This window comes from Chiloscyllium punctatum, chromosome 39 (assembly GCF_047496795.1).
Source record: "Chiloscyllium punctatum isolate Juve2018m chromosome 39, sChiPun1.3, whole genome shotgun sequence".
NCBI lineage: Eukaryota > Metazoa > Chordata > Chondrichthyes > Orectolobiformes > Hemiscylliidae > Chiloscyllium > Chiloscyllium punctatum.
The window spans coordinates 62,917,694-62,930,756 of NC_092777.1; the positions used below are offsets into that span (position 1 = coordinate 62,917,694).

Here is a 13,063-nt window from a genome sequence, read left to right on the forward strand (position 1 = left end):
TGCACCTTGTCTCTGACACCATGGGCCCTTATCTCAGTAGCCTCCGGTGCGGCACCTTGTCAAAGGCCTTCTTGAAGTCCGATTAGTTAACATCCGTTGGTTCTCCTTGGTCTAACCTGCTTTTTACTTCCTCAAAAGAATTCTAGCAGATTTAACAGTCCTCTGGGCAATTAGGGATGGGTAATAAAAGGGTAAATAGCCAGAAATGCCCTCATCCGATCAACGAATAAAAAGAAAACACAGGATACAGCAATGAATTTTTTAAAAAGTCCCATATATTTTTTAATCTGCTTTCTTAACATGTCATCCCATCTTCAACGATTTGTGCACTTCAATCTCAATGTCTTTCTGCTCCTGTACCCAGTTTAGAATTGTATCCTTTATCTTTTCATGGTCTCTCCTTATTTTTCTTGACAAATGTACTTCTTTATATTTATGTGCATTTGATTTCACTACTAGTCCACCAACTCCACAGCTTATGTTCTTTTGATATTTATCACCTGCCTCTTCAATTAACTAAAAATTAATTAAGCTCAATCAATTCAAATACTGACTTTTCAGATCTCTGCATTTGAAATCATTTTATAGCTACTTGTATATTTTCAAAATGTGAAATACTTCTTATAAAGAATTTCAACCATATTTTGAAACATCATTCTATCCAAGCTGTATTAAATCTATATTTGAAAAGGACAGCATTATATCTCATAGGTACATAGACCCTTACAAGTGCTACATTTTTCAACTTTGCATAAGGTTGCACACATTTTCATAACAATACTCTCATTCAAGAGAAAAGGTTACTTTAGAAAGTACAAACACCTGGTTGCTCCTGGGAGTAAATTCCATGTTCTCATCTGTTTTCTTCGTTTTTACGTCAGTTTTTGACCGAGTAATTCTTGTAAACTTCATTCTGAAAAGCCAGTACATTCAGTTAAAACCTCATTCCACAGTTTGGTCACAATGTAATTTTACGTGAAAACTTCCAATATTACAGCTACAATTTATGCTGCCATATTACATACACAATTACTTTAAATATTATAAAACCAAATTTGGTCATCCTAACCATTGTGCCAGTGTTTCACTCATGTTTCCATGTACCCTATGGCTTCTCTGCACATTAACACATCTTTCCATTTCTTTCTTCCATGTTTATCTAGCTGGCTTCCTCTTAAAGATATGCATATATTCATCACCTCAACTACTTCATGTGGTAGCACGTTATACATTCTATTCACTGAACAAAGCCTGATTCATAAAAGTCTAGAATTTACACATGGCATTCCAATCCTGTATGGGCAGATAAGCCAAATGCCCAGTGAAGCACAGGTTTAATGTAGATGCATGAATATAGGAATAATCAGCCCCTTAAATCAGTTTCGCCATTGTATGAGATTGTGATTAATCTTTATCTCAACTCCATGTACCATTTTTGCTTTAGTTTCCTTGGTAAACGTATCCAGCAAAAATCAATCACCCTGGGCCTTGAAAATGTCAATTGACCCAAGAGGTTACCTGCATCACATGCAGATCAAGCCATTAAGACAAATTCAGAACAAATCAGTGCCACATCATATCACAAGTGCTACCCTCTTCAAGCCCTCTCATGCTCCATCAAAATGTGATGGCATACTATTCTCGCCTGTGATAATGTCATTTTTGGACTGTCAGCACAGGCAAGGTATGCAATCAACAAGCACAACTTTAACATTCTTCCCATGAGAATTGAGATGTTCTCAATTCATTCCCCGAAATTTTTCCCATCGCTACCACACCAACAACAGATTTACAGACATCTAGTAGTTCGGCACAGTTTTATAACTCAAGACAAACCTCACAATTAAACGGATAAATGTTTTGTCACTATTAACGCAAAAAACTGCACTTGCACACACATCTGCTATTACACTACACTGGCACCTTTCTGATAAAACTGGAATCTATAAACTCATTGTCCTCTTCATACACTGGACAGTACATTTTAATGAACGCTCAATATAGCTTCCCCATTTCATAATATGGGACTTCGGATGTGCTCCAACTATTTAGGGAGATAAGAAATTACACCCTTACTATTAGGTGGTATCTAGATTGTTCAAAATAAAGAATTACAATTTCTCATGCTGCAGACTGCAAAATAAGAATCAATAATGTAATAATCTTCAATTATAATGTTCTTGTATGTCTCTCTCGCTATTTACACAGTACTATTCACCACTTCCCATATTAACACCGTTCACATGGTACATATATCCTGACCTTTCATTAAGCAACACATTCCAAACAGTTGCAATACTATGCAGTTAAAGCCACCAGGAAGGGTAGCAAAACTGTACAGCTGGGTAAAAAATAAGGTTCATCCTTTCATTAAAATATAGCAGAATCATACTAGCTCTAACCAACACTGCAACAAAGTGGAGACTTGAAATCATATCACCTGATTGGACTTTTGCTACAGGTCATGGGAATCATTTCTGCTTTGTAGATGTTGTTTTCTTTGGAAGACCAACGTGTCAATTTTGGAGTTGACTGACAAGCTGGAACGCCCAGACAATCCACTCTGATGGCTTTATTTGGTGTCAGGCAATAGTTCAAAGCATCTCTTTGCTGTCTAAGGCTCCTCCGCGTAGTTCTACAAGTTTCACTTGATCGTGTTGTTGTTGGATCGAAAGGCATTGAGTCTCTTGATTCTTCAGTTGTGATATTGCCTGGATTCAGATCAGAATTAAATTTATCTTCTGTTGTATCACAATCATTTCGATTTTTCCATTCAGCTCTAACTTTTCTACGTTTTAACTTTTTCTTCTTCTTCTTCTTCTTCTTCAAAGTTGCACCTATAGATTTTCTGCTTTCCACACTAGAGTCTTTACTGCCTTGGCTTGACATCTCAGCATTTGTAGTCTGGATGAATTCCCCTTTTCCCTTCTCGAGACGAGGCTCATCATCACCACCTTCCCCTTGTGCTAAATCTTGCTTGCAGGCTTTTGATTTCTGCGTTACCTTTTTAAGTCTGTTTTTTGCCTGATCTGAAGAGGCTGATCGCCTAAAAGCATTCATAAATTGTTCCCTTTCAGCTCGACTACACTTGGCCTTCATGGGACTCTTTTCAGTGGCATCCAATACCAATAACTCCAACTCCTCCTCTGCTATCACCACGTTAGATCTCCTTGCAGGAACTGAATCAGGGGTCTCAGCAGGATGCTGGGTCAGCTGTTGGATTTCAACAACTTCGCTTTCAGAATCTGCTTTCTTTCTCAAAAAAATTGAGGCTATTTTTTTTGGTTTCATTTTGGAATTTTGAGCTGAGGTAGATACAGGACTAGAATGAATTTGAACATGGACAGTTACGGTTTTTGGAGAGATTGGTTGAGGAGAAACTGAACTCATGTCTTCTAGTAAATTGGGAAGCTCATCACTCTCCTTGATTATCTTAGAGTTGGCTTCTGCTGCTTTTTCTGCTAAAGGTTCTTCAGTTCCTTGATTCTTCATAAAATCTTCAAATGATACAGTCACAGTGCTGTCATTTGCCTGAGAAGTCTCATCAGCTGCTGTTTCCAAATTTGTCTCACTGAGACATATTCTCTCATTTTCACTAATCATGGGAATAGCAGCCCCTTTAGATTTTGCCACTTCAACTCCTCTCTCACAGTAATCATCTTTTGTCACAAGTTCAACATCTGACTGTCCTGAAGAACCTTCAGGTTTACTTGTAGTCTTTCTTTTCCGTGATTTTTTGGAGATCTTTTTACTTGAATGATTGACAATTTCATTGCAGATATTCTTTTTGTTCTCCCCTTTCATTTCTCTTTGTGGAGCACTGGAATCCAGATAAACACTATCCTCATTCTCTGTGAATATATCTTGGCTCTCTGCACAAAGCTGAGCAATCAATGCAGCTGTATCACTCCCAAGAACTCCAATGCCTGATCTTACATCACACACCTCTCCAACACTACAGTTACTAGTATCACTGATCTCAACAATCTTCTGGCATTCATTCAACTTCCGACTTAAGTTAGTTCTTCTGAGTCTTTTCCCCTTTAATGTTTGGGGTTTCCCTTCAGAGACCACTACTGATTCTTTATTATGGTCTACAGATGTTACCACTGAATTCTTTCCTTCACATTCATTGGATGCAATTGAAGCAACATTTCGTCCGGGAGTTTTCTTGAAGTAATCCATTATGTTACTGGATTTTGGTGATGGAAAAGCTGTGTCAATGGATTTAGATATTGGTGAAAAGTAGCTTGTGATTGTTTTTGTGTAGGAATCCTCCGCATCTTTTTTCTGTTTCTTGCATGGCTGTAAAACAAACACATTGAAAACGTTCAGCAGCACATAATCACTAAATTGAGAAGCTTGTTACTTTCCTTGATTACTTCAGTCAGCCTCTGCTGCTTTTCCATGTTGAAGGCTCTTCAGTTCCTTAGTATTACACCCCCTTGATCCTGCCAAGTGTAAGGTTGTCCATTTTGGAAGAACAAGTAAGAATGCGGAATACAGGGTTAACGGTAGGGTTTTTAGTAAGGTGGAGGAGAAGAGGGATCTTGGGGTCTATGTTCATAGATTTTGAAAGTTGCCACTCAGGTGGATAGAGCTTGTAAGAAGGCCTATGGTGTATTAATGTTCATTAGCAGAGGGATTGAATTCAAGAGTCGTGAGGTGATGTTGCAGCTGAATAGGACCTTGGTAAGGCCACATTTGGAGTACTGTGTGCAGTTCTGGTCACCTCATTTTAGGAAAGATGTGGAAGCTTTGGAGAGGGTGCAGAGGAGATTTACCAGGATGTTGCCTGGAATGGAGAATAGGTCGTACGAGGATAGGTTGAGAGTGCTAGGCCTTTTCTCATTGGAACGGCGAAGGATGGGGGGTGACTTGATAGAGGTTTATAAGATGATCAGGGGAATAGATAGAGTAGACAGTCAGAGACTTTTCCCCCGGGTACAACAGAGTGTTACAAGGGGACATAAATTTAAGGTGAAGGGTGGAAGGTATGGGGGGGGGGGAATGTCAGGGGTAGGTTCTTTACCCAGAGAGTGGTGGGGGCATGGAATGCGCTGCCTGTGGGAGTGGCAGTCAGAATCATTGGTGACCTTTAAGAGGCAATTGGATAGGTACATGGATAGGTGCTTAAGCTAGGACAAATGTTCGGCACAACATCGTGGGCCGAAGGGCCTGTTCTGTGCTGTATTGTTCTATGTTCTAAAATGACTTTTACATAGAAGTTATTTTATTATTAATGACTGCAACACTGTTATTGCCTGCATTATTGAATTGCAGTGGATCACAAGTATAAAGTCCGATACACTCCAATGTGAATGACAAGAGCCGTTTCTATTTTATCCAGAAGCTATACTGTGAATCAAAATGTAAAGAAGTTCAACAGGCATTTGAAAAAAAGTTAAATGACAATCTAAATAGTCTCACCTGATGATATTCCTCCACAATACCGGCCATAGCAATAATTCCAACCATGTCAATAATCTTCCTTACTCTGAACACTCAGAAACCTGAAAAAAAAAGCAAAGAGCATTGCAGGCAAGAGCCCAAATTGGTTTTCTTGTCTAGGCATTCAAAAAATATTTAAAGTTAAAGTGAATTGTTAATGTTTTCATGTTTATATAGTGATAATAACGATATGAAATACAATTCAGACTACTGAAACAAACGTCTTCAACAAATACTAACAGATCAGACAGCCATATTCAAAGCCATATACTCGCCTTTCAACCTCAGGTCGTAAACCGTGAACCAACATTTCAATGCCCTATATTTCCAAAATCGGTGGGGCCCCTAGCCCGACAGGCCTCCTCTTGTTTGCTTTCTCAAAAAAAGGATAACGAACAGCCGCCAGTCATTCACAGCAGATTAAATTAACGCTGCACGTTTTACGCCAAACATGTTTGAAAGTGAAGCTCCCGATTAATTCTACCCGTCGCCTTGAATATTCCCCCCACCCCTCCGAGGACGGCAGTCGGGACGGGGGGGGAAAAAAAGGAGGAAGCAGGATAAAGAAATAAAACGTCTTTGAAACGGGCGCCCGAACCAGCGAGAAATGGCGCCAACTGACTCTAACCTTTGACCCACCTCCCTTCCCCAACAGCCGGCAGCGCGCGCCTGTCAATCCGAGAGCCGTCCCCGCCCCATTGCCTTGCCCCTCGCTCAAGGTGGGGGCCGGCCCCATCGGCGGATTGGCCGCCGGCTGCTGTCAATCATTAGCGCCGACGGATTGGATTGACGCGAGGAAGGCGACGGTTAGGCCCTGGGCTCTGCCTGTCAGAGCGCGCGGCAAAGAGCTGGGTAACGGCCGCCGGACACTCCCCTCTCGTCATCGGCTTTACCTCAGCATGAGCTGATATTCGGTCAGTAAGTGCTTTGCTTTTATGTTGTATTCGAGTGCAGGTAGGGGGAAATCTTCGCCTTGTGAAATAAAAGGCAAAAGGAGAGGTGTAAATTAAAGGTAAATCGAAGAGGGTTGGTGTGGTCGGAAGCTGGAACTCACTGCCTACAAGGGTGGCAGAGGCGGAAACACTCAATGTTTCAGAAGTATTTAGATATGCATTTGCGAAGGCATATAAGGATATGGTGTCAAGTCCTGGAAAACGAGGTTGGAATAGTTAGGTGATTGTGTTTTTGTTAAAGGGGAGTGGATTCGATAGGCGGAAGCATTTCTGTGGGCTGCGGACGCTGGAGGTTTGAAATACACATCAAAAAAACAGAAGTGGATGGAGAAACTCAGCAGCATCTGTGAGGGGGGGGAGAGAGAATTAATATTTTGAGTGCGGTGGACCTGCTTGGGAGTTTGGAAAAGTTAGAACTTTAAGTGTGCTTCGCCCATTTGCTTTGCTGTAAGTGGTGCGCAACGCTGTCTTATGGTTTGCCAGGTTGGCTGCTGCTGCTGCAAAAACCTCTTCAGTCACTTGGATGGGAAGTTTCTCCCCTTCAGTCACTTGGATGGGAAGGTTCTCCCCTTCAGTCACTTGGATGGGAAGGTTCTCCCCTTCAGTCACTTGGATGGGAAGGTTCTCCCCTTCAGTCACTTGGATGGGAAGGTTCTCCCCTTCAGTCACTTGGATGGGAAGGTTCTCCCCTTCAGTCACTTGGATGGGAAGGTTCTCCCCTTCAGTTTTTCGCTGTTGGTCTCCATCTAGGAACTCATCGCGCGTTTTCTTTCTCATGTCTTCATGCTGCGCTTTTTTCTTTTAAAAGCGTGTCCCTTCAGGTGTGTTTAAATTTGAAGAGCAGAGTTTATTTTTTTTTAAAAAAAACTTTATTATGAAAAAAAATAGACCGCTGGAAATGAGGCAATGAATGTTTAATTTGAGTGGCTGGCAGCACAGATTCTTGTCCTGTGAAGGAGGTTACTTTAACCTGTCTTAGGTTGTATTTCTAGTGTTGATTTCAATATTGGAAATTGAATGAATTATGACTAGGTTTTGTTGTTGAGACTCCTTGCTGAATCTTGTTCTTAGCTCTATTTATTAGTCTCTGATCCTAGTAGATCCTCCCATGCAGAAAAGTCGGAGGTGAGGTCTGACCGGATTTATTTTGATTTGTAATAAATACATGTGACAATACAGCGTGTCACCACTTACCAGTTCCATCCTAAAATGCAGAACATAAATCAAAACACGGAACCTAAGTCCAGAGAAATAAAAAAAAACAACTTGTAGTTTTATTTCAATAAAGGTGTTTGGAACTGCTCCCGCGTCTGTCTAACTCAGCCACGGGCCTGGATCCAGGCTTTTCCATCCTGATAATGTGTGTCCCGGCTGCGAACACTGCAACTACATGTTGCTGCCACTGGAACAAAGAGTTGCCTCGCTCCAGCACCATCTCACCTCTGTCTCTGCTGGGATCAAACTCATCGCCATCTCTGTCATCAGGCCCCCCGGGCCTAGCCGCGGACCTGGATTCTTGGCCCAGCCCACGAGTCGGGGCTTGGGGATTAAGTCTTGGGACCTGCTTATCGCTCGCCAGGAGAAGTCGGGCTGGGGTGAAGCCCCGTTTGCCTTGCCTTGTCATGGTATTGCAGCTACTGCTGGAGGCTGCCTCCTTCAATGTTAATGTGCCTCACCGCTCCTTGGGCCTGTATCGTCATCTTCACCTGCCATTCCCATTCCGCCCCATCAGGGCCTGCTCTCGCCAATGCCGCTGCAACCGTGGTGAAAAGGAGAAAAAGATGAAAGAAAAGCAGAAGTGGACGAGCCCAAGCCTCAGTCTTCTGAACGTTCCTACTTCATTGCCACCTGTAGGAAAGGATAGTCCAAAAGCATGCCGACTTGGGCTGTCTGAACACGTCTCCCTATAGCTGCTCTGCAGAGCTAAATAAATAAATGCCAGAGACCAGGCTCTGATTAACTCTGAGTTGGGAGGAGGATGATGAAAATGAATGCTTTCAGTTGCCAGAATTGTATATATGGTGACATTGCAGATGGTTGAGGGATATTTTAAGTAGGAGGGTTTTATTGAAGTGTAAAAGAAGATTGTAGTTCAGTTTCTCAATCTTCCCTAAAAAGTTTGGAATATTGGGTTATTTTCAGTGCTTTTTTTTGTAATGTTTTAGACTTAAGGAGATGACTGTTTTCATGAAGTGGCAGTTGCTTTTGTTTTGGTATATCTGTGGTGCATGATGACCAAGGAATAGATTAGATTAGATTACTTAGTGTGGAAACAGGCCCTTCGGCCCAACAAGTCCACACTGCCCCGCCGAAGCGCAACCCACCCATACCCCTACATCTACCCCTTGCCTAACACTACGGGCAATTTAGCATGGCCAATTCACCTGACCTGCACATCTTTGGACTGTAGGAGGAAACCAGAGCACCCGGAGGAAACCCACGCAGACATAAGGAGAATGTGCAAACTCCACACAGTCAGTCGCCTGAGGCGGGAATTGAACCCGGGTCTCTGGCGCTGTGAGGCAGCAGTGCTAACCACTGTGCCACCGCGCTGCCCACAAATATTATGATGCTGTGCCAGTAACATGGTTTATGTTGAAAGTACACCCCAGCACAGCGTATAAACTAAGCCACACAGTCCTGAGTTTCCAAATTACTAGTGTCGGGGAGGGTCCCAGAGGATTGGAAAATGGCTAGTGTAATATCCCTGTTTAGGAAGAGAGGGAGAGTCAAAGTGTGGCCGGTCAGGCAGCATCCGAGGAGTAGGAGAGCCAACTTTTCAGGCTTAAGCCCTTCAGGAATGTGGAAGGGTAAGGGAGCTGAGAGGTAAGTAGTGGGGTGGGACTGGGGGAAATGAACAGTGGGATGGCGTTGATGCAGGTAGGAGGTGATTTGTGATAGGTCGGTGGGGGATGATGGAGCAGATAGGTGGGAGGGAAGATGGACAGGTAGGTCAGGTCAAGAGGGCAGTGCTGAGATGGAGGTTGTATCTGGGATGGGGTGGGGAGATTTTGAAACTGGTGAAGTTGGTGTTGGTGTGGGGTTGTAGGGTTTTGAGGTGGAAGATGAGGTGATTTTCCTCTAATCGTTGAGTTGGGTTGTTTTGATTTGGCGGTGGAGGATGCCCAGGATTTACATGAGCGAGGGGGTGTTGAAGTGGTTGGCTACAAGGTGGTGGGGTTGTTTGCGGGTGAACCTGCAAAGGAAGGTAGGCAGAAGATGGGAAATTTACAGGTTGATTAGCCTGACCTCACTCGGTAAGATTTTAAGGATATCGCAGAATACTTGGAAGTATACAATAAAATAGGACTGAACCAGCATGACTTTGCCAAGGAGTGGTCATGTTTGACAAATCCATTAGAATTCTTTGAGAATTTTCGTGAAGATGTGTAGCTCAGGTTATGTTTGTTGTTTGGTTCGCTAAGCTTCATCCGGAGACTGCCCAGCACTGAAGATGTCTCCATCCTGGGTGACCATGTTTGTCAGAACATCAACCAGCTCAGTGAACTGACCAACAACTTCATTCTTTTGAGGGGCTAATGAGCAAGTTAGACAAAGGAGAGCCAATGGACGTGATCTGTTTGGATTTCCAGAAGACCTTTGACGAGATGCCATATAGGAGTGTGTTAAATAAGCTAAGAGCCATGGAGTTAGGAGCAAGTTACTGGCATGGATAGAGGATTAGATGACTGGCAGAAGGTAGAGAGTGTGTGGGTAAGCAGGATTTTTTTTTAGATTGTAGTCAGTGTCGAATGGAGTTTCATAGTATCAGTGTTGGGACCACAACTATTCACATTAGGAACTGAGGGCATTGTTGTGAAATGTTAGGACACAGGTGAAACTTTTCTATTAATTAAAGCAAACCCCCAGAAAAGCTTGCCTCGCCTTTATAATCTCTTAAAATGAGTGACAGAGAACTCTTAAATCCCACGATATAAAGAAAATAACGTCCATTTATTTTTTAACTCTAAAAATGAACATTATACAAACAAATTCACAAAGCTAAGCGCCCTTCTCTTAACTGCTTACTGTCTGACTCCAACTGTATAACCATATGCTGTTCCAATATGACATTTATTAAAATTACATTAACTTAATCTCAATTTCAACCATCTGTTGTCTTCTGTCTTCACTCTTCCAGCTGTTGACCTCCCTGGGTTGTTGTCTTTATTTTATTTTACTATGAGTATATTTCATGTGAAAGGTATCTTTTTGATAAAGTGTTCTCTAATTTCTTTTGAGGCCAAGATGTTTGTTTGGCAGTTAGCTCTCCTGCAGTTTCTCTCTCTATTGCAGTTGCTGTCTGACCAATTTTCAAAATGTCTGTATCGTTAAGGTTAACATGCAGGATCAGTTGATGGTTATGAAGTCAAATGCAATGTTAACATTCATTTCAATAGGACTAGAATACAAGAGCAGGGAGTACTACTGAGGCTTTGGTGGGAGGGGACTGGGAGGGTGTCCCGAGGAAGTTCACAAGAATGGGGATGAAAAGCTTATCATATGAGGAATGGTTGAGGACTCCAGGTCTGTACTTGGAGTTTAGAAGGTTGAAGAATGGCAATGAAATATACAGAATACTGAGAGGTATAGATAGAGTAGACATGGTGAAGGCGTTTCCTTTCGGAGGAGAGACGAGAACCTGAGGGCACATCCTCTGAGTGAAGGGACAACCCTTTAGAACTGAGATGAAGAACTTCTTCAGCCAGAGGGTGGCGAATCTATGGAATTCATTGCTGCAGAAGGCTGTGGAGGCCAAGTCGTTGAGTGTATTTAAAACACATGGGAAAAATGATTAATCGTTTTTAGCAAAGGACAACTACCATCCTTACCTAGGGGTGGCATGGTGGCTCAGTGGTTAGCACTGCTGCCTCACAGCACCAGGGTCCCAGGTTTGATTCTAGCCTTGGGTGGAGTCTGTGTGGAGTTTGCGCATTCTTCCCGTGTCTGCGTGGGTTTCCTCCGGGTGCTCTGGTTTCCTTCCCCACACTCAAAGATGTGCAGGTCAGGTGGATTGGCCATGCGAAATTGCCCATAATGTTAGGTGCGTTAGTCAGAGGAAAATGGGTCTGGTTGGGTTGCTCTTTGGAGGATCGGTGTGCACTGGTTGGACCGAAGGGACTGTTTCCACACTGTAGGGAATCTAATTAATCTAGTCTAACTTCAGATCGATAAAAATGTGGTTGACTCTTAACTACTCGAGGAAGCATTTTGTGAAACTTGAAAGGTTCAGAAAAGATTTTATAAGGATATTGCCAAGGTTGGATGTGTGAGCTATAGGGAGAGGCTGAATAGACTGAAGCATGGGAGGCTGAAGGGTGTGACCGTAGATGTCTATAAAATCATGTGGGGCATGGATAGGGTAAATAGACAAGGTAATTTCCCTGGGTTGAGGGAGTCCAGGACGTGAGGATATAGGATTAAGGTGCGAGGGGAAAGATTTTATGCTGAGAGTGGTACGTGTATGGAATAAGCTGCCAGAGGCAGTATTGGAGGCTGGTACAATTAGAATATTAAAAGGCATCTGGATGGGTTTAGAAGAAGGGTTTAGAGGGATATGAGTCAAGTGCTGCCAAATGGGACTAGATTAACTTAGGATATCTGGTTGGCATAGAGTCAATGACTCAACTGCGTCATAGAGATGTACAGCATGGAAACAGACACTTCCATCCAACTCATCCAGGCTGACCAGATATCCCAACCCAATCTAATCCCACCTGGCCTATATCCCTCTAGACTCTTCCTATTCATATACCCATCCAGATGCCTTTTAAATGTTGCAATTGTACCAGCCTCCACCACTTCCTCTGGCAGCTCATTCCATACACGTACCACCCCAAAAGGTTGCCCGTTAGGTGTGTCATGTCTTTCCCCTTTCATCCTAAACCTATGTCCTCCAGTTCTGGACTCCCCACCCCAGGGAAAAGACTTTGTCTATTTATCCTATCCATGCCCCTCATGATTTTATAAAACCTCCTCAGGTCAATCCATAGTCTGATGCTCCAGGAAAAACAACCCTAGCCTGTTCAACCTCTCCCTATAGCTCAAATCCTCCAACCCTGGCAACATCCTTGTAAATTTTTTCTGAACCCTTTAAGTGTCACAACATCTTTCCAATAGGAAATGAGGCCAGAATTGCACGCAATATTCCAACAGTGGCCTAACCAATGTCCTGTACAGCCGCAACATGACCTCCCAACTCCTGTACTCAATACTTAAATGGTAAAGTCAAAAATCACAAAAACAGGTTGGAGTAGTTAAAAATGGCTCGCCATTATTTATACAAGGACAGCTAGGAATGGGCATTAAATATCGCATCCCATGATTTCATTGTAAAAATTTGGCCTCTTTTTGTGTCTCCATGATGGAGAGATAAGAAAAACCATTGGTGCTTGACCAGAGACAGGAACCTATGATGTGCAAACTTTGCATATGTGCGTATCTGATGAGAATAGCATTGGGGCTTTGATGCCCTTTGTGGTTGCAAGTTTTGGAAACACCAGTAGTTTATTTAAAATGGTTGAGATGGCACAGTCTTGTGCACTAAGAAATAAGTGAGTCAGCATCTTCAGAAGAGGTGAAAATGGAGGAAGAATAAATTCATTTCTCAAGTTTTTTTACACTCGGATTTTTAACAAGAGGTCAAAATCAATGTACAG

General features: G+C 42.6%; 2 protein-coding genes across 9 annotated transcripts in view; one reads left to right on the plus strand and one right to left on the minus strand.

The window, feature by feature from the left end:
• Nucleotides 1-6,078, minus strand: part of atad5a (ATPase family AAA domain containing 5a) — a 59,649-nt gene extending 53,571 nt beyond the window's left edge. For all 4 annotated transcript variants that reach the window (XM_072558928.1, XM_072558929.1, XM_072558927.1 and 1 more), the window contains exons 1-4: nucleotides 5,727-6,078; nucleotides 5,431-5,513; nucleotides 2,441-4,305; nucleotides 823-913 (exon numbers count right to left, since the gene is read on the minus strand). In XM_072558928.1, coding sequence (XP_072415029.1) covers nucleotides 823-913; nucleotides 2,441-4,305; nucleotides 5,431-5,478 — 2,004 coding nt within the window. In that variant the 5' untranslated portion in view covers nucleotides 5,479-5,513; nucleotides 5,727-6,078. The remainder of the gene's footprint in view (nucleotides 1-822; nucleotides 914-2,440; nucleotides 4,306-5,430; nucleotides 5,514-5,726) is intronic.
• A 159-nt stretch (nucleotides 6,079-6,237) lies between these two features.
• Nucleotides 6,238-13,063, plus strand: part of crlf3 (cytokine receptor-like factor 3) — a 72,171-nt gene continuing 65,345 nt past the window's right edge. Inside the window, exon 1 of one of the 5 annotated variants that reach the window (XM_072558939.1) lies at nucleotides 6,238-6,369. The gene's annotated coding sequence lies outside the window, so the exon portion shown is untranslated. The remainder of the gene's footprint in view (nucleotides 6,370-13,063) is intronic. The other 4 variants (XM_072558938.1, XM_072558940.1, XM_072558937.1 and 1 more) reach the window with 4 other exon arrangements.